Source organism: Podarcis tiliguerta, assembly GCF_965153285.1.
Source record: "Podarcis tiliguerta genome assembly, chromosome: 2".
Taxonomy (NCBI): domain Eukaryota; kingdom Metazoa; phylum Chordata; class Lepidosauria; order Squamata; family Lacertidae; genus Podarcis; species Podarcis tiliguerta.
The window spans coordinates 18,925,628-18,953,556 of NC_139535.1; the positions used below are offsets into that span (position 1 = coordinate 18,925,628).

A 27,929-nucleotide genomic window follows, 5' to 3' on the forward strand; every position below is an offset into this window, starting at 1 on the left:
GCTGCAGACCTCACGAGTTACACATGCTTTTGTGGAAAGAACAATCTCCACTGAATCCAGCCTTAACTCACATCTTCATTTCTGAGTTCACAGATTCCATTACATGAGGAAAATTTTGAGTGACTCTACCTGACCCTATGGGACGTGGGTGGCGCTGTGGGTAGAACCTCAGCGCCTAGGACTTGCCGATCGCATGGTCAGCAGTTCGAATCCCCGCGGCGGGGTGAGCTCCCACCGTTCGGTCCCAGCGCCTGCCAACCTAGCAGTTCGAAAGCACCCCCGGGTGCAAGTAGATAAATAGGGACCGCTTACCAGCGGGAAGGTAAACGGCGTTTCCGTGTGCTGCTCTGGTGCCGGTTCGCTGGAGCAGCTTCGTCACGCTGGCCACGTGACCCGGAAGTGTCTGCGGACAGCGCTGGCTCCCGGCCTCTAGAGTGAGATGAGCGCACAACCCTAGAGTCTGGCAAGACTGGCCCGTACGGGCAGGGGTACCTTTACCTTTACCTTTACCTGACCCTAATCACGTTCCTTACCCTGTCTTATTATTATTATTATTATTATCATCATAACTGGATCAAAGGCATACATTTCTTTTACTAGGGCAGGTTCTCTCGGAATATGCACACTTTCCTGTTACACAGAATTCTTCGGCACCGAGAGCAACGGGTAAAGGTGGTTCACACCATGGTTAATTTGGGGGGGGGGTAATAGTGTCCATGCTTAAGCCTGCTGGAAAGCGCTGCCATTCTTATATGAAGTCGCGTTTGCGGATACCCCAAGAACCATCTGCACATGCTCAGAGGCACACATTTCTCCTTCGCAACTTGCTGAACACTGGCATAAAAAGTTAAGTTGGAGAGCATTGAAACGTGGGCTAGATTAAGCCCCAGATTCCACATCTGCTTGGCCTGCTAAATAATAATATTTATTTATTCATTCATTCATTCATTCCCCACCCACCTGGCTGGATTTCCCCAGCCACTCTGGGCAGCTTCCAGCAAAATATTAAAATACAATAATTCATCAAATATTAAAAACTTCCCTAAACAGGGCTGCCTTCAGATGTCTTCTAATAATAATAATAATAATAATACAGTGGTACCTCGGGTTAAGTACTTAATTTGGTCTGGAGGTCCGTTCTTAACCTGAAGCACCACTTTAGCTAATGAGGCCTCCTGCTGCCGCCACACCGCCGGAGCACGATTTCTGTTCTCATCCTGAAGCAAAGTTCTTAACCCCAAGTAATATTTCTGGGTTAGCGGAGTCTGTAACCTGAAGCGTATGTAACCTGAAGCGTATGTAACCCGAGGTACCACTGTAGTCGGATCCCAGGGTTAAATCCCAATGGCATCTTCAGGTAGAGGTGGAATAAACCTTGGAGGGCCACTGCCAGTCCATGTAAAAATAAACGGACTTCGTATAAGACAATCTCTGGTCTATGCTGATGGAAAGAGTTGTGTGTGGTGCTGTCGGGTGAGGAGAAATCGTTTTTCGCAACAGCGTGACCACTAGAGGTCTCTGGTTACTGATGATGGAAGGGAAAAGGGGGGGAGACCACTCTCTATGTCCCCCGCCTCTCTCTCTCCTTTTCCCTTGACCAGGATATCAAGAATTGAACTTCCTGAGTCAAGAAGTCCCCCACTTTTCTATGTCCGCTTCAAGAAGTGACTTTTGCTGGAGAGATCCCGAAGTGGGTGTGAGGAGGGAAGTTGCAAAACTAGGGTTTCTCTCAAATGTGCTCTAAACTGCGCAGGAAAGGTTGTAAGGGATCTGGGGCTAAGCAAGCGAATGAATCTCCTCTTCCATCCTACAGCTGTTTGCCCTGCCTGCTGAAATGGTCCTGAGGCTCAGAGTCTCCCCATCTGCCGTTGCAGGTTGGGGAACAGCAGCAGAAGAAGAAGTGGCTGAGATAGCAAATGATAAAGGGGAATAAGGAGGTAAGAAGAGCAACGCTGGATCAGGCCAGTGGCTTGTCTAGTCCAGCATCCTGCTCTCCCAGTGGCCAAGCAGATTCCAGAGGGGATACTGCAAGCAGGACCTGAGGGCAAGGGAACTCTCTCCTGGTGCAGCGATAAAACCACTAGCGCGTTTGCAATGCTAAGCAGGGTCTGGTATGGTTTCAAACTGGATGGGGGACCGCGTGTTGAGATTCCTGCATTGCCAGGGGTTGGGCTGGATGGCGTTCCGGGTCCCTTCTAACTTTACAATTCCATGATTCCTGCGATATCCAGCCACTGGAATGCGGAGCTATGCTTTCGGATTAATGTAATTGTGGCGTTTGCGTCCTAGGTGGGTCATTAGGAGAGGGTTAAATGAGTGAGAATGTGATTGGCCAGTGGGAATGCAAGGGGGGAGTAAAAGTTAGAGTGGGAGGTTTTGAAAGTCAGTTGAGGTTTGGGAATTGGGGAAGGAAGAGGGAGGAATAGGCAGTGGGTTGTGAGAGAGTGAGAGGAATTGTTGGGTGGAGTCAGATAGATAGTTGGGGATAAGATTAAGAAACTGCCAAGAAAAATTAGATTAAGATTAAGAAACTGCCAAGAAAAATTAACTGTAACCATAAGCTTGTTCCTGCATTTAAAAAATAAACTTGATTATTTGTTAATGTTAACAACTGACTGGACTCCGTGTGTCCCGTGAGATACGGGGTGGTGGCAGCGGAAAAAGCAATCGCAGTGGTGGCACAGGGTCAGTCGACTGTCAAACGTCCAGGGGCCCTGTATGATCACCACAGTAACCATCGATAGTCTTCTCCTCCATGTGTCCTCAAAGGAAGCGACAGCCACAGAAAAGGAAGCTCTCTTTAAAAAAAACTTACTTAGGAAGGGGAGACTGCTCCTGCTGAACCTTAGGCTAAACCCCTTATGCCTTGCAAGCCCTGTATTGTGGCGGGGAGGGGGGGTGATTGCAGTGCCTATTAGCAGATAGAAACAGATATTGAGAGGCGAATGCAACTGTGATCCGTCACATCCGCCAGGCCAGCTGTCAGATGTCAGTGGTGGTTGTTCGTGAGTAACCAGGCAGGACTCCGACCTGTCTTTAACAGGTTTTATTTTGGTGCAAAACTATTTACAGTGCAGAGCCATCAGTTCATGGCTGCCTCAATCGCTAGCAGAATCCAGGAGGGGTCGTTTCCCCATGAGAGCTTAGTCACCCCCATGTTGGGATACTGCCAGGGAGACAAAGTCCATCCTGACTTCACGTCGTCTCCGGACGTCCATCAATCTCCCGTAGACACGCAGTATCAGCAATTAGCGACACGAGCTCCAGAAATAGCTTGCCACATTCCAGAGCCGATGCATGCTCTATCAGCAGATAATGCACAGCGAAAGATGCACTCAGGAGAGCATTATTTACAAGTTTATTTCTGCATTGATCAGAACAAAGAAAAACATGACTGCCTGCTTCAGTGTTCCGGCACCGAGAGAGAAACGAAAGCAAAGACACAACATAAACATCCTGTGAAACAGGAAATACGCAGGCTGTGACACAAACATCCTGCTCCCTTTTAAGGTGGAACAGAAATATCCTAACACCCCAGCCTTTTCCTTCCTTCCTTGCGTTTTACACTTCTGCACAAGGTGGGCGATGGAAGAGGCGTGCTTCCCTCCTGGCCGGCTTGGCAAGGAGTGGTGCCGAGGCTCCCAGCAGCATCCTCTAACCTTTTCGCCTCCTTCACCCAGGAGGTGTGGCTTTCCCCACCCTCAGACTGACAAGGTGTGGCGCTGGGACTCCCAGGAGCATCCTCTGGTCCCTTCCCTTCTTCCCCACTGGAGGTGTGGCTTTCCCCACCGCAGGAAGAGGAACTGCTTCTCAAGATTTTCGGAGGTTCCCTGTATCCCAACTGCCCCTCTGCCTCCCTTCCCTGTTCCGATGGCAGTCCCCTGACACCAGCAGCCAAAAAGTGGCGACAAACCAGGCTGGCCGGCCTATGAAAGAGAAGGAGATGGGACTACTACTAGAGCAGAGTCTACTACACCTCGCTGCAGGTGGGGGGGGGGGCTCTTGAATGCTGCCCTGCAGGTCAAAATAGCCACAAGGAGAAAGATGATGATGATGATGATGATGATGATGATGATTACATGCATACATACCCTGCCCATCTGGCTGGGTTTCCTCAGCCACTCTGGGCGGCTCCTAACAGATTAAAACCAGATTAAAACATCAAACATTAAGAACTTCCCTAAACAGGGCTGCCTTCAGGTGTCTTATAAAAGTCAGATAGTTGTTTATTTCCTTGACACCTGAAGGGAGGGCATTCCACAGGGCAGGCGCCACCACCAAGAAGGCCCTCTGGCTGGTTCCCAGTAACTTAACCCGAGGTACCACTGTAGTTGTTCCACATTCCACAGGCCACCACTGAGAAGACCCTCTGCCTGTTGTGATAGATTTCTGCTCACAGGGAGATTTTTGCACAGGGAGCTTCTCAAAATTTGATCTTCAGGCTGCAGTCCTATGTGGTACAGTTTGTTTTGTTGTTTGTTTTTAACACCTCACAATTCTTATGTTGTTGAGCAGGTCCCATTTTGTTAATTACAGGGATGGGTGACCTGAGTGGCCATCCAGATGTTGTTAGACTCCATGCTCCCATCAGCCCCAGCCACCATGGCCAGTGGTCGGGGATCATGGGAGCCGGAGTCAAATTTAGAATGTAGTTGGACATTCCATGTCTCCATCACCCCTGACCAATGGCTGATGGGAGCCAGAGTCCCACAACAGCTAAATAATGACTTGTATCTGTTGTTCTTGGGCCAGCTGTATCCGTTTCCTGTGGTTCATCTTCCAAATATGGGCAGTGAGCGCCATCATCTCCAGTTCAGTGAAGAAGCCTGCAAACAATAAGCACCTTGACACTGAGAGAAGCCACCAGAGATGTCTCCAAGAAGGGCCCAGAGGAGCATCTCTCAGACACCTGTGCTGAGGAAGTCCTTGAAGAATAAAGTGGAAGTGCAGCGACAGAACACCGGCAACGGGGTACATAAGCACAAGGTTCCCACCATCCCTCAGAAGGCCTACAGCAAACAGCAGCCCAACGGCGGCACCGAATACAGGAAAAGCTTCTCAAAGTGTTCCGATCTGACTAAACACAAAAGAACTCGCAAGAGAGAAAAGCCTTGTCGATGCCTTGAGTGTGGGAAGAGCTTCTGCAGGAGCTCAAGTCTGAGTAAAAAAGTAAAGGGACCCCCCTGACCATTAGGTCCAGTCGTGGCTGACTCTGGGGTTGCGGAACTCATCTCGCTTTACTGGCCAAGGGAGCCAGCATTTGTCCGCAGACAGTTTTTCCGGGTCATGTGGCCAGCATGACTACGCCGCTTCTGGCAAACCAGAGCAGCACATGGAAACGCCGTTTACCTTCCCGCCGGAGTGGTACCTATTTATCTACTTGCACTTTGACGTGCTTTCGAACTGCTAGGTTGGCAGGAGCAGGGACCGAACAATGGGGGCTCACCCCGTCACGGGGATTCATGCGCTGCTCTGGTTCGCCAGAAGTGGCTTAGTCATGCTGGCCACATGACCCAGAAGCTGTACGCCGGCTCCCTCGGCCAGTAAAGCAAGATGAGCGCCGCAACCCCCGAGTCGTCCGCGACTGGACCTAACGGTCAGGGGTCCCTTCACCTTTTAAGTAGTTCCATAAACACAAGAGACACCCAGGTTAAACACAGGTTTAATCACCCTATCCGGTGTGCTGCATCTTTCCATTTTTTTGGAGAGTCTTCACTTTTTGTTCATTTGTTTTAATTTGAAAAAGAAAGATGTTTGTAGCCCCTTTTAAATGGTGTTTAACTGGACGCTTACCAAGGGTTACTCAACGAGACAAGCAGTAATGAATTCTACACTTTGCGTGTAGGTGAGAGCATTCTGGCAACCAGAGATTGTACCATGTATACGGCCGACAAGGTGATTATGAAAGCCAGTGTGGGGTAATGGTTAGTGTGTCGGACTAGGACCTGGGAGACTGGGGTTCAAATCTTTACTCTGCCATGAAGCTCTCAGGTGACCTTGGACCAGTCACTGCCTCTCAGCCTAACTTACCTCATGGGGTTGTTGTGAGGATACAGTGGGGAGAAGAACTACGTAAACCGCCTTGAGCTCTTTAGCAGAAAAGGTAGAATAGAAATGCAATGAACAATGACATGAATATGACCCTGCTGGTTGCAGAGGGAACCAAAGGACAACTTACATTTCCGAGGCCCTTTCAATATGCTCCAATGGAGAACTGGCCAGTGGCCAGACAAATCCTACCCTAAAAACAGTAATGGGATTATAGATAGAGTAGGAAGCCAGAAACACTCCTGGAGGAGAGATCCAGTGGTGGTATCTGCTTTTGGCTTGCACTCTTTAAAAAATAATAATAACGTTGCAAGTTTGGGCTCCAATAATGGAGGTAAAAATAAATAAGGAGATGCCAGATCCCAGGGGGACAACAGATATTCAGATCACAATCATCTGTGATTTTTTTTTTTGTCAGTCTGATGTTTATCCAGGAAATCTTAATAAAGCAATTCTCGCTTGGGAAGGTGTGTCGCCTGAACCTTTCAGAGGGAGAATCTCTCAGCCCGGCCATTGTCTCCAATCGAGGCGAATTCCCATACTCATGAAACTTTGCACAAGGAACGGGTTTTTTTAATAACCTATTTCCTACCCCCTCGCCCACTCCCCGTCAGCTCACCTTATTGCTGTGGGGCATCCGCTGTTCCTATAGCTGAGGAACACGGTGCTATTTCCACAATAGCAACAACAAACACTCTGGATTAGAAGGAACAAACTTTCCTCAGCTATTTGATGGTGGCACAACAAATACGGCACAAAACTGAAACTATTACAGTGGTGCCTCGCAAGACGAAATTAATTCGTTCCACGAGTCTCTTCGTCTAGCGGTTTTTTCGTCTTGCGAAGCAAGCCACTTAGCGGTTTAGCAGCTATTAGCGGCTATTAAAGGTTTAAGGGATTAGCGGATTAGCTGCTAAAAGGCTATTAGCAGCTTAGTGCCTTAGAAAAAGGGGGTGGGGAGGAGAAACTTCCCACCCCCCACCCCCCGCAGGAATCGCAAGACATTTTCGTCTTGTGAAGAAAGCCCATAGCAAATCTGTTTTGCGAAGCACCTCCAAAACGGAAAACCCTTTCGTCTAGCGGGTTTTCCGTCTTGCGAGGCATTCGTCTTGCGGGGCACCACTGTATTCTCTTTCGGTCCCACTCCAAAGTGTTTCCCCCACATGCAGCCTTTTCTTCTCAAACCAGAGGCAGGAGCAGAGACAAGAGTGGTTGGGGAAGTAAACACATTTCAGCCGTGCAAACAGCAGTTTCCTACACATACACACCCCAATACATCTCTCCCTGCCCCCTCTATCCACATAAGAACGGAACAGGGCCAAGCCTACAGTGGGCAGATGGAGGCAGCTCCCTCAGGCAGCAGCAGATATTGGAAGGCAAGAACACCAGCTCCTTGTGTCTGCCCCACCTGCAAGACAGCCCTCAGGCCGAGGCGCTGGGTTATCCCCAAGACTGGCGAGTAAGGAACTTCCCCTGCAGGCGAAGACAAGGCTCTGGCAGATTGAGCGGACGAGACCAAGAGTGGGTCCCACGGCCAAGGTGGTTTCTGCACAAGCTGTAAAGTGGCCTTTCTCAACCTGTGGGTCCCCATATGTTGAACTACAACTCCCATCACCCCTAGCTAGCAAGGCCAGAGCTCGGGGATGATGGGAGTTGTAGTCCAACAACATCTGGGGACCCACAGGTTGAGAACCGCTGCAAAGGGAAGCGAGGAGCACATTGGGTTCGTCAGCCCGAGAAGGTAGCCCTTCTAGGGGAAGGAAAACTCTTGATCCTAAACCTCCGCTGCCTTGTGGGACATCTTCAGAAGAAGAAAAGGCTCAGGAGTAAACCCTGAACAAATCCAGAGTGGAGAGACAGGATGGAGCCTTCCTTCCGGCAACTCCTACAGCCAAGGGTGGAGGAAGGTGGGGGTGGGCCACCCTGGGTGTCACCACTGAGGCGGGTGACAAAATGCCGGGCGGCACTCACCGCAGGGTCTTCAGCGTGCCCGAGCCACGCGTCTCTCCGGGGAGTGGCACAGTGACTTGGGCGCCCGGAGGCTCTGCGCTGCCCCAAAAGGTCCACCCGCCACCGCCTCCTCAGCTGTAGGGCGGCTGAGTGGGAGGAGGCAGGCAGATTCCTTGGAGGCCCCGCAGAACGTCCTGCCCCGGCTGGCCCCGCCCCCTCAAGCGGCTGGCCCCACCCACCGGCCAGTCCCCTGATTGGCTTGATCCACCGCTGCCTGCAGCCAAGCTGTCGCCCAACATATTGCTCTGCTTTCCTTTGGAGAACATCAGCGAGGCCGAGAAATTGGGAGTCTTGTTGTCTGGGCAGTCCAGGACCTCCAGACACACTGCTCAGGCTTACGCCTCCAGGCAGCCACTTTGGTGCTGCTAAGACAGCTGTTTGACTTCACCCCCCGGAGGTGCACTCCATTGCTTCTGGAGACAGATGGATCCCAGCAACTCAAAGCCACTTAAGCATAAAAGCAGCAATGTTAACGCACACTTTGCACAGAGTAAGTCCCATTGAGCTCTATTGGGGGAGGGGAAGACATGTGTAAGTGAATCGCTTTGCAGAAATTCTTCATCTACTTCCTACGCTCTTAGCAAGCTCACCAACAAGACGCTTCCTGTTCAGAACCGTAACGCTGGTTATAAATACGAAAACCACATGCATCATGACTTGTTTATTACATTGCAATAATATTGCTATTAACTGAGTTTTTTTATATTAAAAAAACCTATAACCTGCACATCTTAGATGATATTAAATAAAAGAGGGTACTTTAAAGAAAGGACCCGATAGCAGGTGGTCCTTTGCAGAAGTAGGAAAGAAAAGCCCTTATGAACGAGCTCCGATCACATCCACCAAATTACTCGAGACAAATTTCTGAGTTGGGAGAGCTGGCGGTTCAAGTTTGCTCTCAGTTCTGTTGCAGAATGTCAGGGATCTGCTTGGCCGGCCAGGGTGGATCTGGCGATCTGCCGCTGCAGGAGCAAGTGAAGGCGATAACAAAAAACAGGGAAGTGTTTGGTGCTGCAAGGTCACATTTGGGGTGCAGCCGGGCCAGAGATCCCCCCCCCAAAAAAAAATCTTGTCCGCCAAACGACACGCCGGCGTGGTTAAGAGTCACCGTCAGTACATTTGGTTAGGGTAAGGCCACAGAGGCAGGAAAGAGACAGGGTTCTCTCCGGCGTGAATCCGCTGGTGCCTCTTGTGATGGGAGCTGCGGCTGAAGCTTTTTCCGCAGTCGGAGCAGGTGTAGGGCTTCTCTCCCGTGTGGATGCGGTTGTGCTGCGTCAGGGTGGACTTGTCGGTGAAGCTCTTGCCGCAGTCGGAGCAAGTGTAGGGCTTCTCGCCCGTGTGGATCCTCTTGTGCCGGATCAGGTTGGAGCTGACGTTGAAGCACTTCCCGCAGTGGTTGCACTCAAAGGGCTTCTCCCCGGTGTGGATCCGCATGTGCTTGACCAGGTCCGAGGTCTGGTTGAAGCTCTGCCAGCACTCTGCGCAGGTGTGGGGGATCTCGAAGGGGGAGTTCTGCTTCTTCGAGGCCCTGGCCTTCTTGGTTTTGCCCGGAGGCGAGGCCTTGTCGGTAGGGGAGCTCTCCGGGTGGCTACATTTGCCCGGCTGCTTGCCCGGCGGGCTCTTCAGGTGGCGCTTGTGGTGGGAGCTGCGGCTGAAGGTCTTCCCGCAGTCGATGCACTGGTAGGGCTTCTCGCCGGTGTGCGTCCGGACGTGCTGGACCAAGGTCGACTTGTCGGTGAAGCTCTTCCCGCACTCGGAGCACAGGTAGGGCTTCTCGCCCGTGTGGATCCTCTGGTGGCGGCTCAGGTTGGAGCTGACGCTGAACATCTTCCCGCAGTCCAAGCACCTGAAGGGCTTTTCCCCAGTGTGGATTCTCTGGTGGTTGAGCAGGTCCGAGCTCTGCGCAAAGCTCTGCCCGCACTCGGCGCAGATGTTGGGGTTCTCCCCAGAGCAGGTCCTCTGCGGGGCAGCGAGGCCTTTGCGCTTCCTCGCCTTCTTATCCGGGGGGCCAGCCCCCTTTCCCTCCAGCAGGAGGCGGCTATGCTCCTGGTCATCCGACGCCCGCCGACCCTTCGGACGCCTGTTCTGACCTGAGGTCTGAGGCGTTTTCCCTTTTGATCTTTTGGGAGGCATCTCACTTAGGTTTCACTGGAACAGTCCCCCTAGAGTCCCTCTTGTAGTCCCATCACCTGGTCAGATAAACAGAGAGAGAGAGATCTGTTCACATGTTGCCTGTGGCTCGCATCAGGGATGGAGCTTTAGGGAAGCTTTTAACAGACCACTGTATTTTAATACTTTGTTGGAAGCCGCCCAGAGTGGCTGGGGAAACCCAGCTAGATGGGCGAGGTGTAAATATTATTATTATTATTATTATTATTATTATTATTATTATTATCATGGTACCTCGGGTTACAGACGCTTCAGGTTACAGACTCTGCTAACCCAGAAACAGTACCTCGGGTTGAGAACTTTGCTTCAGGATGAGAACAGAAATCGTGCATGGCGGCAGCTGGAGGCCCCATTAGCTAAAGTGGTGCTTCAGGTTAAGAACAGTTTCAGGTTAAGAACGGACCTCCAGAACGAATTAAGTACTTAACCCGAGGTACCACTGTATTATTATTATTATTATTATTATTATTATTATTAAGAACCTTCTCCCCTCTAGGTGTTCTGGGACCCCATCTCCCATCAGCCAGGAGTTTTCAATGGTGTTAGGGATGATGGGAGTTATAGGGACAAAACTACCTAAAATGTATAGATACTTATTCATGTATGCTACCACAGCGGCAAGAATGTTACTCGCCCCAAAATGGAAAGAAGCAGAAGTCCCAGCAAAAGGAAGAATGGATACGGAAACTTATGCAATAGGCAGAAATGGTGAAACTTACCGGAAGAATAAGAAATCAAGGTAACAATTTTATTCTCTTTTTTGTTTTGCAAAAGAATGGAAATGGTTTATTGAAATATTTACAGATAGATTGTAAACAGATAAAAACATTGGCAGGATTGTTGTAATAACCTGCCATTTCATAAGAGTATATATTTAAGAAAGATGAATAAATAAGTGAATTAAGTTATCTTGGATATACAGAAGGTATTAAAAACAAATTTAGGGAACCACAGAAAGAGGGGGAAGGAAGTGAAGTTTTGAAATGTCAAAATGACTGTTAAATTAGTGAAATGCATAAAATTAGTGAAATATATAAACTTGAAAAGTAGAAATAAAGAAATGAAAACAATCAAAAAAGGAATGATGAGAGCTGAGGTCCCACAGCATCGAGCGGGCCACAAGCTTCTCCATCTCTATCTCACATCTGAACCTTAAAACGGTCTTTTTCTCGAGCCCATTTCTTCAGCAAAGCCTTTCCCACTTTGACCTTACTGGACATTTATAGGAAGGTTACCCCTTTTATTTAAAAGAGCACACACACAAAATCCAACTCCTGCACATTCTGCAGTCGCATGTCAAGCAGGACTCCAATGGGCACAATTTTCTGCCACATAGTAGGAAACTATCTTATTCCATTGCTCCATTCTAGCTCCATATTGTCTACTCTGACTGGCAGGCAGCTCTCCAGAGTCTCCCAGTCTTTCCCAGCCCTACCTAGGGACTGAAGCTGGGGCCATCTGCATGCAAGTATATGTTCTGAGCTATGGCCCTAGCCATTGGCATTCATCTGGTTTGACATCTGCCCATCACAGGAACTGTAAAAGACAGAGGGGTTTTGGAAGGGACAAATAATAATAATAATAATAATAATAATAATAATAATAATAATAATAATAATAATAATTTATATCCCGCCCTCCCCAGCCAAAGCTGGGCTCAGAGCAGCTAACAAGAGTAAAAGAATGCAACATTCTAAAATCAGTTCATTATAAAATCAGTTCAAATCAAATTAATGGCAACCATTGGGCTAGAGTTCTATGAAGATTACTGAAGGAGAGAGGGGGTCAGGCTGTGTCTTGGCCAAAGGCCTGGTGGAACAACTCTGTCTTGCAGGCCCTGCGGAAAGATGTCAAGTCCCGCAGGGCCCTAGTCTCTTGTGACAGAGCGTCCCACCAGATTGGAGCCACAGCCGGAAAAGCACTGGCTCTGGTTGAGGCCAGCCTAAATAAAACTGGTGGCAGCTGTACTCTGCGATCAACCAACTCTTCCCCCCCCCCCTTAGTGCCTGACCCCAGGCCATCTGGTCCAAGCCACTGCCACTGCCAGGGCTTGCCACTTCTGTGCAGGGTACCCAGGCCGGGAAAAGGCTCCTGCCCCTTTAACAGCCCCGCAGAAGGGCTAATTCCACCAGATGCAGCAGTTCCTCCCGCGTGCGGGGTAGGGAGAGAGAGAGAGCTGCACCTGACGGAATTCTGCCTTCCGTGCAACTCTTAAAGGCACAGCGACCCTCTTAGAGCCTGAACGAGACGCTGCGCCTGGGGACAGAGCAGAGAGGTGCCCTTTCCCACTGCATTCAGCACACTGTTGTGAATGAGACGCAGCCCAGACGGGGAGAGAGAAGCCGCGCTTACTCTGACAGCCTCCGCGAAGGGAGAGAGGGACTTGAACCGGTCGAAAGGGACAAGGCGTGGCTGTCGCTTTTCTGCGATGCCTTTCCCTTTCTCCCGTCCTGATGTGGGCGGGCCCCTTTCGCCGGCGCCGTCAGCGGATCGGTGCCTGGAGCTCGCGGAAGGAAACCTCCGGGCGAGAGCCCTGCAGAGGCGGCGATCCTCCAGGCATCGATCCCGCAGGGGGCTGGGGTGGAAGAAGGCAGGCGATCGGGGCGGCGCCTTGCTCCTTGGCCCGGGCATCCAGGAGCGCAGCAGCGCCTCGGCGCAGCGCAGGTGCGGCGGCGAGATCAAGGCTTCTCCTCCTCCTCCTCTCCTGCGCGCACGATCGCTTCCATCCGAGGCGGAGGAGCAGCCGTCGATGGGCTGCGCTGCTCGGGTTTGGGGGTCGCCGTGTGGCAGAGGAGTGGTGACAGGAAGCAGCATAATCGCCTAACCTGGGAAGCCCCACCTCAAAAGCGAGAGTGGAGAAAGCAAGGAAGGAGAGCGGGACGGAGGGCGCCTGCAATAGCGAGAGCCATCTGGTGGCCGCAACCGTGGATACCTCGCCCCATTCATTCAGCTGCTGCGGGCGCGCTGCGACGTCTGAAGCGCGCTCCCCGCGCCTCCTCAAGAACCCTGGGAACTATAGTACTGGGAATTGTAGTGTAAACAGGATTTATTTGTGGGGAGATGGGATTTGAACGTAGGGCGTGTGTGTGCAACCGCAGATGCTTCCAAACAGTGCCCGCACACAGCCCAGTTTCTTACCCCCAAGAAGGTAACACTTGCTGTTTAGTTGTTTAGTCGTGTCCGACTCTTCGTGACCCCATGGACCAGAGCACGCCAGGCACTCCTGTCTTCCACTGCCTCCTGCAGTTCGGTCAGACTCATGTTTGTAGCTTCCAGAACACTGTCCCACCATCTCGTCCTCCGTCGTCCCCTTCTTCTTGTGCCCTCCATCTTTCCCAATATCAGGGTCTGATGGCCACAGCCTCAGCTTCAGGATCTGTCCTTCCAGTGAGCACTCAGGGCTGATTTCCTTAAGAATGGACGGGTTTGATCTTCTTGCAGTCCATGGGATCAGCCTTCTTTATAGTCCAACTCTCACTTCCGTACATCACTACTGGGAAAACCATAGCACCCCCAAGAAGGTAGAGTGGTGCAATTCATACCTGAGCGTCTCCCTCTCTTCAAGAGGCAGTTCTGTTGCACATCTTTTCAGCACTTTCAGACCCACCAAACATGCATTTGGGGACCCCTTCAATCTTTCGGCGTATGTTCTGCATGCTGGGTAGTGCTGCTGTTGCAAACCAGCTTGGGTAAGGCCACTGCCACCCACTAGCAGGTCCCAATTCACCAGTTGAAGACCGGTGCACTACATGATGCTAGGACTGCTGAGCTAGGCCCCCTTCCCTAAGGAAATGCTGCTTGCACCCTGACCTAACCCCAAGTATTTGTTTGGTCGTGGATTACCCAGATTCTCTCGCTCAGGAATTCATGTCTGCCTGGAGGGGTGCTCCTTGTTCCAGCTAAGGGCACACAACCACCTCCCCCACCTCCACTGTGTGTGGCTTTGATCCAGGTCCTACACTGACCCAGGAGGAAACTACCAAGGAAATAGATAGCTCAGTTGGTTCAAGCATGGTGCTGATAACACCAAGGTTGCTGGTTTGATCCCCATCTGGGATGGCTGCGTTGCATTGGGTTGGATTAGATCAGGGGTCAGCAAACTTTTTCAGCAGGGGGCTGGTCCACTGTCCCTCAGCCCTTGTGGGGGGGCCAGACTATATTTTGGAAGGGGAAAAAATGAACGAATTCCTATGCCCCACAAATAACCCAGAGATGCATTTTAAATAAAAGCACACATTCTACTCATGTAAAAACACCAGGCAGGCCCCACAAATAACCCAGAGATGCATTTTAAATAAAAGGACCCATTTTACACATTGATTCCTGGACCGTCCGCGGGCCGGATTTAGAAGGTGATTGGGCCAGATCCAGCCCCTGGGCCTTAGTTTGCCCACCCATGAACTAGATGATCCTGCCCTTCCAACTCTACAATTCTATGATTTCATAAAGGAAGCCGCTGCAGCGGTTTCTTCTGACCCAGGAAGCTCAAATCTTTGAGAAGACATTAAGGAGAGAGTGAGAGAGCGAAGCCCTCCCTCAGCGATAGCCAAGGCCCTCTGGTGGCAAAGAAGGAATTATTCTCTCCCCTCCCTTTTTTTTTGCGACCACCTCCCCCAAAGTAAATTCAACCTTGGGGGAAAACAACAGAAGCAGAATCTCAGCTGAGCTCTGGATGGAGCCAGGAAATGCTGGGGGTTTGTGGCAGAGGCTAGAAGCTACAGCAGCTTAACAGGCCCAAACCAAGAGGCCCAAATGAGGCCTGGTTTGCAACACACAACATCAAGCACGGCCTCTGTGTGTTTTAAAGGCACCTCTTCTGGGATCCACATGCTTCGTATCACATTTAAACAGGGTCACTGGTTTTCTGTTTGGACAGTATTAGCATGCAGGGGCCTGAATGCTGAGAATATGCTATGCTGGAGGTGCAGCCATGTGTGCTGATGAGAACGCAAGGAAGACAGGTTTTTTTATTTCATTTGTTTATTTAAAAAAACCATGCCGGAGTTTGCACTGAAAGCGGGCCTGAGCTGTGAACTGTAAGGAGCTGCCCTGTTATTCAAACTCAGGCTGCATACATGTCGTACATTTAAAGCATTTCACCCCACCCCAAAAATATTAAAGGGGACTATGGTTTATTAAGGGTCCTGGGAATTATAGCTCTGTGCGGCGTGAACTATTACTCCCAGGTTTCGTGGGGTGCTGTGTGCTTTAAATACATGGGGTGTGTACACACAACCACTGTCTGGCTCAAAATAAATACCATCCACCTCATTTTTGTTTCCTTCAGAGGCACCTAGACTCCATCCTCACACTCTGGCCCTCTCCTCTAGTCCTGTTTACTTTCCTGGCCCTCCAAAGATTAGCAGAGGCAACAGATTAAGTGGATGTTTGTGTGTTCCACAGAAGCCCTGGATTGGCCACTGTGAGATACAGGATTCTGGCTGAGGTGAACCTTTGGCCTGATCCAGCAATGATTTCCTTAAGTCCTTAAGATATTCTGACTGGACCAAAATTTTAATAAGGAATGGGGAAAATTTATAGTTTATCTTAAAAACCACTGTAAACAGTTAAAATCGTTAGTGGAGTTGGAATAACACTTGTGGTGTAGCGATGAACTTTGGACATAATGGCGATTTTAAAAAGTTGGATTATTATAAAAGATGCAGAAGGAAAGGATTAACAATAAGACCCCACAAAGGGGAAAAGCGAAGCCCAGGAGATTATTTGGAATCTTGCTTTTATATACAGTATATTATGTTGTTATGTGAATGTAAATTCTAATCTGGAAAAGCAATTTGTTTATAAAAATAAAATAATATATTCTGATAAAATGGGGGGCCTTAAATCCTTGCGTTGATAGGACATGTTAGCTAGATACCACTCAAACGTAGCAACTTTGTCACTCCATTAGAAATGTGCTTGATTTGGAAATCATCTCAAAACTTGCAAAAAATCCCATACGTCACAGTTCTTAGATAAGCTATAGTTTTGTTGACACACTTTAGCTCTGTAGGGAACCTGTGGCCTTCCATACATTGCTGGACTTTGACCCCCCATCACCACTGACCATTGGCTGTGCTGGATAGGGCTGATGGGATTTGAAGTCCCAACATTTAGAGGACCACAGGTTACCCCACCCCCACCCCTGGTCTCTACAGTACGTGGCCAAACCTGACAGATTCTGGCTCACCTAACTCAGGCAGCTCAAGACTGAAACAGCAACCCTTGGGAAAGCTTGCAAAACTTACTATGACCCACACAGCCCACCAGCCAGCGCCCCAAGCAGTCCGCAGGCCACACTACACGGCTGGTGACATGCGAGACACAAGCTGCTCCCATCTGCCTTGGAGGAACAGGAGCTTGTTCCAGCCAAACACTAGCCACCTCTTGTCAAGGGTTGCATGCACAAAGGCCAACCCATTTGCTATTGCAGGGGACCCAGGATTAATTTTTTTCCAGAATATGAGCCGCACAACACACAGCAAAGGAGCATTTGTACAGATGCAGACGTGTGCACAAACCATTATGTCTTTGAGATGTCAGTCCTTCTGACAACAGAGGCATTGGGTGCTGAAGCCTATCTTGTTAAAGATCTTGGCAGGAAAGGGTTCGGTATACCTGAAGGAGCATCTCCACCCCCATTGTTCAGCCTAGACACTAAGGTCCAGCTGTGAGGGCCTTCTGGTGGTTCCCTCACTGCAAGAAGTGAGGTGACAGGGAACCAGGCACAGGGCCTTCTTGGTAGTGGTGCCTGCTTTATGGAAAGCCCTCCCATCAGATGTCAAGGAAATAAGCAACTATCTGACTTTTAGAAGACATCTGAAGGCAGCCCTGTTTAGGGAAGTTTTTAATGTTTGATGTTTTATCATGCTTTTAATATTCTGCTGGGAGCCACCCAGAGTAGCTGGGGAAACCCAGCCAGCTGGGTGGGGTAAAATTATTATTATTATTATTATTATTATTATTATGGCTATGTACACATAACTCTTATTTCCATTTAGCTTCTATTATCATGGGTGGCACCCTCACGGACAAAGACAAACAATTAAGAGATGCTCCTGCAAAATGCTATTCAGATGTGCTTCTACTTTATATTGTTCAGGGTACGCTTCATTTACAGAAGCGTCGCCTCACATGTTGTATGAAAACATAACCCCAAACACTCCGGCAAAAGCATCCATCTCATCATCATGGTGGAAAGAGATGCCTTGGTAGAACTGTTGGCTTACAAGTGTGGAGGTGTTGCCATGCTACAGGTGTGTGGAACCTCTGGCCCTTCAGATGCAGCTGAATGACAAGCGCCATCAGCCTCAGCAAGCGTGGGATGATGGGAGTTGTAGTCCAGCAACATCTGGAGGGCCAGAGGTTCCCCACACCGGGTGTAGCAGAGGAGGCCACCAGAACAGCCTGTTTTCTTGCTTCGTCCTGCTGCTATAGCCATCAGGGCTTCCACCATGCCCCAAAGCAGACAGGGAAAGGGAGCAAACAGAAGGACCTAGCAAGAAAGGAGGCATGGAGGCCAATCTCCCGCTGCAGCAAAATTAAATGTAAAGCTTTTTAAAAAACACAACAGCCCAGACCTCCAGGAAGAAGACAAGTGACAACGACGTACTCAGGCGAGAATTTAAAAGGAGAGTTGATACTTTCCTATTTCAACCATGTTTAAAATAAATGGAGAAGTGAGCCATTAACAACACGACTGACCGAGGGATTCGCACACACACACAAATGATAAAACGGGTACAAAAAGGCAGATTGCACAATAGCAAACCTTAGTTTGTTTATTTTTTAATGAAAATTTCATTCACCAGGGAAATGCTTAGATACTATGTCGATTAAGTTATTAAAACTCTCCACTCACTTCCAACAGCGAGGCTTGCTTTAAAATCGTTACACCACATCACCTATTCTTTTTTTTAAAAAAGGGGGGGTTGTGAATTACATATACACATTGCTGTGCTCTAAAAATGCTGTAACAGGATGGGTGGAGGGGGTGAAATTTCACACGCGCACACCCTAATTCAGAGTCCCAGATCCTCCACAAAGCATACTTGTGAGATCCTGTCTGAGCAACATCCCAATTCATTAAGGGGGAGATTTTTGGTGTGTTGAGCTATGCCTATCATCAAAAAATGGGAAAATCCTTGAATTTAGAAACAGGGCAGAGGGTGCTCTGTCTACTGGTAAATATACTCTTGATGAAAGTGGGCAGGAACACAGGCACAGAATAGCAATGAAACATAATGGGAGCCTGGGCAACATATTTGGCCTATTTTCATCACTAAAAGCTCTGAAAGACCAGGTCTGCACTTTGTGGGAGTCCAGTCCACAATCCTCACTTGGCTGAACACAAGAGCATAAAACAGGTTTCTTCACCCTCGGCCCTCCAGAGTTTTTGGCCTACAACTCCCATGATCCCCAGCTAGCAGGACCAGCGGTCAGGGATGATGGGAATTGTAGTCTCAAAACATCTGGAGGGCCGAGGTTGAGGAAGCCTGGCATAAAGGATTGCCTTGCTGGTTCAGACGGAAAAGCTCATCTAATCCAACACTCCTCTGCCATCATGCCCTCCCAGAGGCCCCCATTGAGTTCATTATCATAGAATTGTAGAGTTGAAAGGGTCATCTAGTCCAACCCCCCTGCGATGCAGGGATCACAACTATAGCATCCAATAGCTATGGCCATCCTTCTGCTTGTTTGGTGCTCCAAGGTCTACAGGACCTCAGTATATGGAAGTTAGTGGCTTATAGCCCTTGACAGAACTATCCTCCATTAATTTACCTAAACCGCTTAAAAAACAGAAAGCCATCTACACTTTAGTGGCCATGATCAGCCTGAAGGAGTGAATGAATCAGGACTCTTGCACAGTTGCTGTAACTTGCAAATGAACTTTTGGGTGAACGCAAGATCAAAACCTTGATAGACGGATTGCTGAAATGCATCGTGTACTAACACAACTCTGCAGGGATTATTTTCGAGAAATACTTTCAATAGGGGAGTTGTGCAACGGCTGCTTATAACCATACACCCAGGAAAACTGGTGAACAGTACTGCTAAAAAACTGCCAAGCATATAGGACAAGTCTTGCTGAAGCACAACCAGCATGGCTTCTGCAAGGACAAGCCCTGCCACACGGACTTACATGAATTCTTTGATGGAGTCAACAAGCATATGCATAGGGGCGATCTAGTTGACATTTTGCACTCAAGGCTTTGGAAAAGCTTTTGACAAAGTACCTCATCTAAGGCTCCTGGCGCCAAGTGAGCTTAGCAGCCATGGGAAAGAGGATGACGACCCCTGGTGAGATCAGTAACAGGTTGGAAAACAGGAAGCGGAGAATTGGAAGGATGTGAAGGATGTATGTTTGCAAGCACAATTAAAAGTGTTGGTGCTGACCTTTAAAGCCCTAAATGGGACCTGTATACCTGAAGGAGCTTCTCCACCCCCATCGTTCTGCCCAAACACTGAGTTCCAGCTCCAAGGGTCTTCTGGCGGTTCCCCCCTTGCAAGAAGTGAAGTTACAGGGAACCAGGCAGAGGGCCTTCTAGGTAGTGGTGCCTGCCCTGTGGAACATCCTCCCATCAGATGTCAAGCAGATAAATGACTGGCTGACTTTTAGAAGACATCTGAAGGCGGCCCTGTACAGGGAAGGTTTTTTAAAATTGTGTTTTCAATATTTTGTTGGAAGCCACCCAGAGTGGCTGGGGCAACGGAGTCAGATGAGTGGCCTATAAATAATTTTAAAAGAATTTTAAAAACATTACGTAGAAAGTCTCCCAAGGATTGGTACTGGGACCTGTGCTTTTTAACTTGTTGATAATTTAGTTAGGCATGTGGTAGCCAAGCCAGCTGATAGTATCAGATTCATTGTGAAGAGCTCCAAAAAGATCTCTCCAAGCTGAATGAATGGGCAGAAAATGACAAATGCAATTTGATGTAAACAGGTGATATACATTGGGGGCAACTAGTCTAAATTAAACATAAATCCTCATAGGGTATGAATTGCCAGTGACTGACCAAGAGTGAGACTTTGGGGTCATAGGGGAAAGTTCAGTGATGTCAATTCAGTGTGTGACAGCTGTGAAAAACATGAATTCCATGCTAGGGATCATTGCAAAAAAAAAAAAGAAAAAAAATTGCCAATATGATATGACTACAGTGGTACCTCTAGTTGCGGACTTAATGTGTTTTGGGGTGCCATTCACACCCTGAAAAGTCCGCAACAAGAATGCGTCTTCTGCACATGTGCGTGGCGCAATTGAGCACAAAGCACACAGATTGCGCATGCGCGGGCGACGAACCCAGAAGTAAACACTTCCGCATTCGTAAGCTGAAAGTCCGTAAGAGCAGAACGAGGTATGACTGTATTCAACTGCACTTAGAATACTGTGTACAGTTCTGGGTACCTCGCCTCAAAAAGGATTTTGTAGCATTGGAAAAGGCTCAGAAAACGGAAACCCAAGAGGATCAAGAGGATGGAGGTAAACTTAACAAAACCTAAGCCTGTTTCAGAGACGAGTAAGAGGAGCCACGATAGAAGTTTGTAAGATGATGCACGGTGCAGAGAAAGTGGATGGAGTTTCTCTTTCTCTCGTGATGCCAGAACTTACAGACATTAAATGAAGCTGATATTGGCAGATTCAGGAGAGATGAAAGACACAGCACAGAGTTAACTGATGGACAAATTCATTGCTAAGGCTGCTAGTCACTGGCTCCTACCTTTTTCTCCCTGCTCTGTCAGAGGCAGTATGCCAGGAATCCCAGGTGGTGAAGAGTAATTATGCTCAGGCCCTGATTCTCATAGGCTTCTCATGGATGTCTGGGTTGGCCAATCAGAGAACAGGATGCTGGACTAGAGAAGCCATTGGTCTGATTCAGCATGGCTCTTCTTACAAATGGACATACACACACACACCCCGCAAAAAAACCCCTACAAATAATAGTGGGAATTTTCTAAACGCCTCTATATTAACCAAGAGTTTGCCTTCTGGGATACAAAAACTCATACAGTAGAAACAAATAATGGATTCAGACAGAATGCAGCACTTACGGGTGATTGAGAAATGCTGACTTGTTTTTGTTTTTCCCTGTATTTTGGGGACACATCGACAACTGTCCCTTCTCCATCTCATTCAGGATGGCAAAAAAAAAGCACCAATTGTACAAAGTGTTTAATTAACCTGTAGAATCAACTGCTACAATAGGTCAAAGGTTAGGTTTCCTATCAGACACTCGATTAAATAACATTTTCATAAAGGTTCACCTACAGAAAGGATAAAAGCTAACCACAAAAATTACTTGGATATAGCAAACAGTCTTCTATGGACAGCTAATTCCAAACTTTCCCCCTTGTGTTACTTTTACAGTTTTGTTTCAGGCTACCTCTGTTAGATCTAGATTTGACAGCCCCACTTTCTCTTTAAAGCGCAGGGCGGATCGCGACATTTGCCTTTCTTCTCAATAGTTAGCCATCGCAACTACCCAGATGAAGGAGATTCCCCAAATTCTCAACTTTTGTGTGTTTCGTTTTTCTTTCCTTTTAAAACAGAGGAGGAGCAGAGGCACAGAGGTGGCGACTCTGCCCACTTGGTCCATGGATGAGCTGAGATTCAAATAATTTCTTCTCCCACCTGGGTAGGGGGAGCGGGGGACCACTGGCTGGATCAGAACAGGCGGGAACACCGTTCGGGACATGACAAAATGGGAACATACAGGGAAACCAATGGGGTGACCACTGCAGCCGTCCTGGACCCCTCCATCTCTGTCCGTCGGGCTGCGATACACTAAAACCAAACAGGACCTGGAATCTGTCATCAAACCTGATTTGAGATTTCTCAGGGCTTGAATAAGGATTACAGGTGGCTAGCTCTCTAAGGAAGCAAGACGGCCTTCCCTTTGATTCTGTGTTGCGTTCATACCTTTCAGTGGTCCCCTAATCCGAGCCCGTTGCGCTACTTCCAGTCCTCTCCTTGTTTAATTTGGTTTCTCAACTTGTGTGTGCATGCACATGTGTACCTATATAATATATATATAAATATAATATATACATACACACGCAAAAAACACACACAGATAAACACACCACCTCCACCTTTTACAGCCCACTGTGTGAGCCTCCGATGGTGTCTGCTGCCTTAGTAGCAGGCCACAACAAACCGCTTAGTCTCTTAAAGTGCCACAGCACAAATTTGTCTTCCTATAGGGAAAATGTGGCTCTTCTGCCGCCAGGTGTCCATTTGTCGCAGCCACACTGTGGAGAATGAGCAGCAAAGGGCAGGGGGAAACCCCCGAGGCCTGGAAAATGTGCCTTGTTACAGAGGCCTCAAGAGAGCTTCAAACCTATTCATGCTTACCAAAGAGTCAACTGTAAAATGGATCCTCTGTAGAAAGCTATGCGATTCCTACCAACTTTTGGGCCCTCCTGACTCAGTGGACAAAAATACAGTGTGATCCAGTGGCTGGGAAAGTGAAGCCCTGAAGCAAAAGGCTACTGAGGTTAATTTGCGACCAGCATTACTTTCCTAAGGGCAGATTCTCCATCACTCAAGAGTCTTTGCATAGAGACTAGGAGTCTTCTCTTCAAAAGGACCTGCGGCCTGGTTTATGTAGGTAGTTAGAAGAGCGCAAAAACGAAAGCTTTCGGCCCAGTGAGCCAAAGCAACAAAACCATCTGAAGGTTTGCTCGCAGTTGCTGGATATCAATAAATAGTCCTATAGTGCCTTTAATAAAACTAAAATGCAGACTTCACCAACGTGCTGCCCTCCAGATGTTTTCGGACAGCTTCCACGCAAGTCGCTCAAAACATCTTGAAGGCACCTTAGCAAGGGCTGCAGGAGTGCCACATACAATATTCCTGTTTGTTGATACTGAGCGTTGACGACCCAGTGCAATTTCTGACAGCCTGACAGAACAGCCGCTAGTGCCGACAGCCACATAAACCTGCCTGCTCTTCAACGGTTTATATCCCCAAAGCGGGGATGCTTTCAGAAAAGCACAAAATTTATCTGGGATTATTGACGTTCGCAATGGAGCCAACCAGATTCTGAGCGTTCGTTGTAGCCTATAACCACATACGGATCTTACCAAAGATCCTTATAGACTAAGGTATTGATATCCAGTACCTGCCACGAGCGGCAAACCTTGCGATGGCGTTTGAAGCCAGACTGGCGCAATCTTTTAAGACGGCTCCTGCGCTCTTTCTTCGAACGACGACAAAAACCCGCTAGTTCAGCTTCCCGAGGCACAGAGTTCCCTATCTACCCGCTCCGGCTGCGAGAGCGACCCTGTTAAAAGAGCGGGATGGGATAAGCGAACAAGGGGTTCTCTCTGTTGTGGATCTTCTCGTGTCTCTTGTGGTGGGAGCTGTGGCTGAAGCACTTGCCGCAGAAGCGGCAGGCGTAGGGCTTCTCGCCGGTGTGGATGCGGTGGTGCTGCACCAGGGTGGACTTGTCGGTGAAGCAATTCCCGCACTCGGAGCACACGTAGGGCTTCTCGCCCGTGTGGATCCGCTGGTGCCGGAAGAGGTTGGAGCTGACGTTGAAGCTCTTCTCGCAGATGTTGCACTTGTAGGGCTTCTCGCCGGTGTGGATGCGCATGTGCTTGATGAGGTCGGCGTTGTGGTTGAAGCTGCGCAGGCACTCCGTGCAGGTGTTCAGCACCTCCGGCTTCTGCTTTGCCTTGGGCTTCTCGCCGGCCGAGTCCGCGCCGTCCGCCTGCAGGCCGCAAGCCTCCTCCTGCTGCTGCTGCTCCTCGGCCGAGTCCCGCAAGTGCTTCTTCTTGTGGGAGCTGCGGCTGTAGCTCTTGCCGCAGTCGATGCACTCGTAAGGCTTCTCGCCCGTGTGGATCCTCTGGTGCTGCGTCAGGTTGGACTTGTCGTTGAACCGCTTGCCGCAATCCAGGCAGATGTAAGGCTTCTCCCCTGTGTGGATCCGCTGGTGCCGGTTCAGGCTGGAGCGGACGGCAAAACTCTTTCCGCATTCGGAGCACTTGTGGGGCTTGTCGTCGGGCTGGACCGGCCAGGGGTCGATCAGGCTGGAGTTCTGGATGAAGACCTTCCCGCACTCGATGCAAATGTCAGGGATCTCCTCCGTCTGGGTGCCCCGGTGCACCAGGAACACCTTGCGCTTCTTGATGGTGTGGACCGGCTTCACCGGCCACGTCATCGAAGGGATTTTTTTCTCCCGCACTTCCGTTCCACATGCTTGGCTGCGCCCGGGGCTTAAACTCAGCATCTTAAGGAGCTTACGCTTCGTCACCAGCTGCGACCGCGCCTCCTCGGGGCTGAAGTTCTCCTCCATGTGGCTCATGGCGTCGCTTCCTCTCACCTAGCAGAAAACCAAACGTGTTGCTCTTTTAAGGACGGGAAGCAACGCTCACAGCAGCAAAGCATCAACCCTGTTAATCCCACCCCCAGTAATCCAAATGTAAACCCAGAGCAGGTGGTTCCAATATACATTATATGTATCGTTTGCATTAAGGCTTGTTTCCTTCATTAAATCTTAAAATATGCCATAATCAAAGAGTACTGCAGGAACTAACTCTCAACTGCAGGTGGGCAAAAACCTACTTAGGCCAATTGCTAGTGAGTTCACAGGGGGAGGCAGATCAGGAATTTAGCGAAGGGGATAAACTATAGGACCCCAAAACGGGTTCTGAAGATCATCGTATGCCAACTCCTTGTGTACAGCTACAGGACAATTGCACAGAAGTATAGAAAAGCTGCAGGTTGTGGCACTGGCTTCGCTGTTCCCTTCCTTTGGAATTCTGAATTCCTTTAAAGCAAATTTCTAGTGCTTAGGGCCAGGAAGGAGAGGCACGCTAAAGTGGAACCCTCCGCCTCCAACCCCCAAGTCATTTGTGCCATTGAAAAGGCTCAGAAAACTCCTGGAAATGGCACACGAATCGGGGTGCTGTGCAAACCAAAACCATTGCATGCCAGCACCACTCGCCACTTCTGACCCAACTGCCTAGCCTAGAGGGATTACTCCATACAGTGGAGTTGACTGCAATGGCACAAAGGACTCAGGGCGCATTTCGGTGTGGCACGCTCTGCCTTGCTGATCTCTGAAGAGAGAGGGGGGAGACAGCCAGCGGAAGCGGCAGACCCTGGAGGCAGCTTGGGGAAAGAGGCAGGACACAGCTCCCAGGCTGCCAGCTTCTGAATTCGGCTTTAAGCTAAATGCCACAATTCCAGAGCCAGCCTTATTTGTGACATTTTGATTTTGGAATCTTGGGTGGCCCTTAATAGGAGAAAGGGCTTAGCCTGCCCTTAGCTCCACAGAGCGATCTTCCACTACCAAGCATCATTTGCATTATTCCTCAACCTTTCCCCAAAGCAGTTAATGTCTCAGGAGATGCCGGCAGCCGTCTCCAAGTCCTCTAATCCCAAACACAGAAGAGAGAGAGAGAGATAGAGGATGCGTTACTCGGGGCCCCTCCATATGCTGCCATCTGTTCTCGGGGAAGAGACTCCTCCGCACAAAATAAACGCAAACAGCATCATTGTTTGTGAAAGTTAAAGCCATTTATAAACACACACACGCTGCCCCTCGCACGTGCATGTCATCTTCCAAACTCAAGCCGCAGGCAGGCTTGCCACCCGCAACAATTCCACCGTTTGCCTGTATTTTGCGCGCGGCGGAGCAGGAACCGGGGTGTCCCTGGGAACACGACGAGCACAATGCGTGGCGGAAGCGCACTCTGCACATGCTCAGGCCTACTCTCGCCCCTCGACTCCCCGCTACCACCGCCACCCAAGAGATCAGCCGCCCCCACCCCATGCGAATTCCAGCTGCAGCTCACCGTCCGTGCGCCGGTAGCCAGGCCGGAGGCGGCTGCAGGAGAGCGGGCAGTAGGGGGCTGGTTTCCAGCCCAGCGGTCCGGATCAACCCCTCTGTCCGGCCCGCAGCTGCTGCCGCCCGAGGAGGCGCGAGGCGAGAAGCAGACCCGAGCGATCCGGGGGGGTCCCCTATACACACCCCGTCGCCCTGCTTTAATTTCTGGGGTGGGGTGGCGGGTTTTGCTCATCCCTACCTTGCGATCAAGGAAGCCAGAGCTCATGCTGGCGGCGGCGGTGGGGGATCGGCAAAGGTGGCGGCGACGGCGGCGGGACCCCCCACCCCCAAACCCCCTGTCCCACGTCGGCCAGAAACGGAGAGGGCGCCTTTTGTGCGGCCAATTCAATGGGCTCCCGGGCTCGGGGCGCGATGGCTGAGAGGTCTGCTCCAGATCCTGCCCGCGCCGGGTGCGCCTCGCCTCTCCCCGCTTCGCCTAAGGCGCCTGCAGGAGCATCGCGGACGGGGGTCCCACCCGCGCCCCCCCCCCAGGAGCGGCTGCAGCCGAGCGCGGTCTCCGCGTCCACAATGGAAGAGGCGGAGAGGAGGAGGCGCGGGAGCGAGCAGGAGCAGGAGGAGGCCGCTTCCAGCAGCAGCAGCAGCAGCACCGCCAGCAGCTACCTCTGACCCAGGAAACTCAATGCTGGAAGGCTGACCCGACCAGACAAAGAAAGGAGCCTGGCGCCGGCGATGCCAGAGCCCCCTAGTGGGCGCAGCCTTGGCAGCGATGGTCCGTGGCGCCTTGGTTTGCTTTTCCGCCGAGGGGACGCGGCGGCGGCTTCTGTTGCGCCACGCTCATTTCCCTGCCTCTGCGCTCCCTGCAGACATTGTCCCGCAGTAGCTGCTGGGGCGTGAGTGCCCGGCTGCTTTTGGGAAAGGTGAATGCAAGCCTCTCTTTGCGCTCAGCTGCCATCGCGTGGCTTGAGGAAGAGGGCCAAAGGCTGGCTGGGATGTGAGCATCCTGAAATGCCGACGTCTGGATCAGGCCAGTGGGTCCATCTATAGTCCGGCACCCTGGCCTCACAAACCAGATGCCAGCAGGAAGCCAAGGAGCTGAACGTGAGCTCAAGAGTCCGGGGGTCCCTCAGGGCGCAGATGCAAAAGGCAGCAGGACTCCTGCGCCTCGCACACAACTATTAAGGGTGCCTTCTTTTTCACCTAGTCTCCTTAGCACCAAAGATCTCCTTGCATTCCTCCTCTCCTCCTTCCCACCTTCCGTTCAAGACGCCAGAGGCCTCCAGCTCTGGCTGCTTTCATCACTCCTGATGCTATCTGCTCACACATGATAGAAGCTTATAAGACGGCACTCGTGGCGTGGGGAAAGTGGAGAGAGAAATGTTTCTCTCCCTCTCTCATCACACTGGAACTCTTGAACGTCCAGTGGCAGGATAGCTCAGCTAGTTAGTGCCTGGTGCTGATAATTCCCAGGTTGCAGGTTCGATCCCGGTAAGGGACAGCTGGGGGCTGGACTAAGATGATCCTCAGGGTCCCTTCCAAGTCCACAAGTCTGTGATGTCTATGGCTGGAAGATAAAATAAAGTCCTTCTTCACACAGCGCATAGTTAAACTGCGGAACTCATTGCCACAGGAGGTGGCAAGGGCAGCCAATCTGGATGGCTCCAAAAGAGGATTAGAAAAATTAACAGGAAGAGTGGGCTATAGAGGCAGCAATGGTTCTGAATACCAGTTGCTGGAAAAACCACAGGAAGGGAAGGTGCTCTGGGGCAACCACTGTGAAAACCGGATGCTGGACTAGATGGGCCACTGGGTTCTTATACATTTTTGGCATCAGCCACTCAAATGACAAATTAGCGAGAGGTTGATTGATTCTCTCCAGAGGTCAACTTCTCTTAACCCAGGTGGTTAAG

At 50.0% G+C, this 27,929-nt stretch overlaps 3 protein-coding genes and 1 long non-coding RNA gene across 5 annotated transcripts in view; all 4 read right to left on the bottom strand.

Moving 5' to 3' along the window:
* LOC310672863 (kyphoscoliosis peptidase-like) overlaps positions 1–8,043 on the bottom strand; it is a gene marked incomplete at its 3' end in the record, with an annotated part of 41,597 nt that extends 33,554 nt beyond the window's left edge. The window contains exon 1 of the mRNA XM_083430517.1: positions 8,020–8,043. The remainder of the gene's footprint in view (positions 1–8,019) is intronic.
* A 661-nt stretch (positions 8,044–8,704) lies between these two features.
* On the bottom strand, positions 8,705–13,059 carry LOC310670752 (uncharacterized protein). The gene is made up of 2 exons (XM_083426481.1): positions 12,580–13,059; positions 8,705–10,247 (listed from the first exon to the last, which is right to left on the bottom strand). Exon 2 carries the CDS (start codon positions 10,189–10,191, stop codon positions 9,169–9,171), a length of 1,023 nt encoding a protein of 340 aa, XP_083282607.1. The 5' UTR covers positions 10,192–10,247; positions 12,580–13,059; the 3' UTR covers positions 8,705–9,168.
* Positions 13,060–17,982: 4,923 nt separating this feature from the next.
* LOC310670652 (uncharacterized protein) lies at positions 17,983–26,681 on the bottom strand. Of its 2 annotated transcripts, none has more exons than XM_083426284.1 (2): positions 26,261–26,681; positions 17,983–24,552 (listed from the first exon to the last, which is right to left on the bottom strand). In XM_083426284.1, the coding sequence occupies exons 1-2, from the start codon at positions 26,285–26,287 to the stop codon at positions 23,515–23,517; spliced, it is 1,065 nt and encodes a 354-aa protein (XP_083282410.1). In that variant the 5' UTR covers positions 26,288–26,681; the 3' UTR covers positions 17,983–23,514. The 2 variants fall into 2 exon arrangements, with proteins under 2 accessions (XP_083282410.1, XP_083282409.1); XM_083426283.1 differs by having other exon boundaries at positions 26,030–26,668.
* LOC310671182 overlaps positions 17,983–27,929 on the bottom strand; it is a 361,314-nt gene continuing 351,367 nt past the window's right edge. The window contains exon 2 of the long non-coding RNA XR_014507870.1: positions 17,983–19,463. This is a non-coding gene — a long non-coding RNA (uncharacterized lncRNA). The remainder of the gene's footprint in view (positions 19,464–27,929) is intronic.

Coding starts and splice junctions, on each gene's coding strand:
- LOC310670652 (XM_083426283.1), bottom strand. CDS start 26,287: ATGAGCTCTGGCTTCCTTGATCGCAAGGTAGGGATGAGCAAAACCCGC. Junction 24,553..26,029: donor TGGCTACCGGCGCACGGACG/GTGAGCTGCAGC, acceptor GTTTTCTGCTAG/GTGAGAGGAAGCGACGCCAT.
- LOC310670752 (XM_083426481.1), bottom strand. CDS start 10,191: ATGCCTCCCAAAAGATCAAAAGGGAAAACGCCTCAGACCTCAGGTCAG.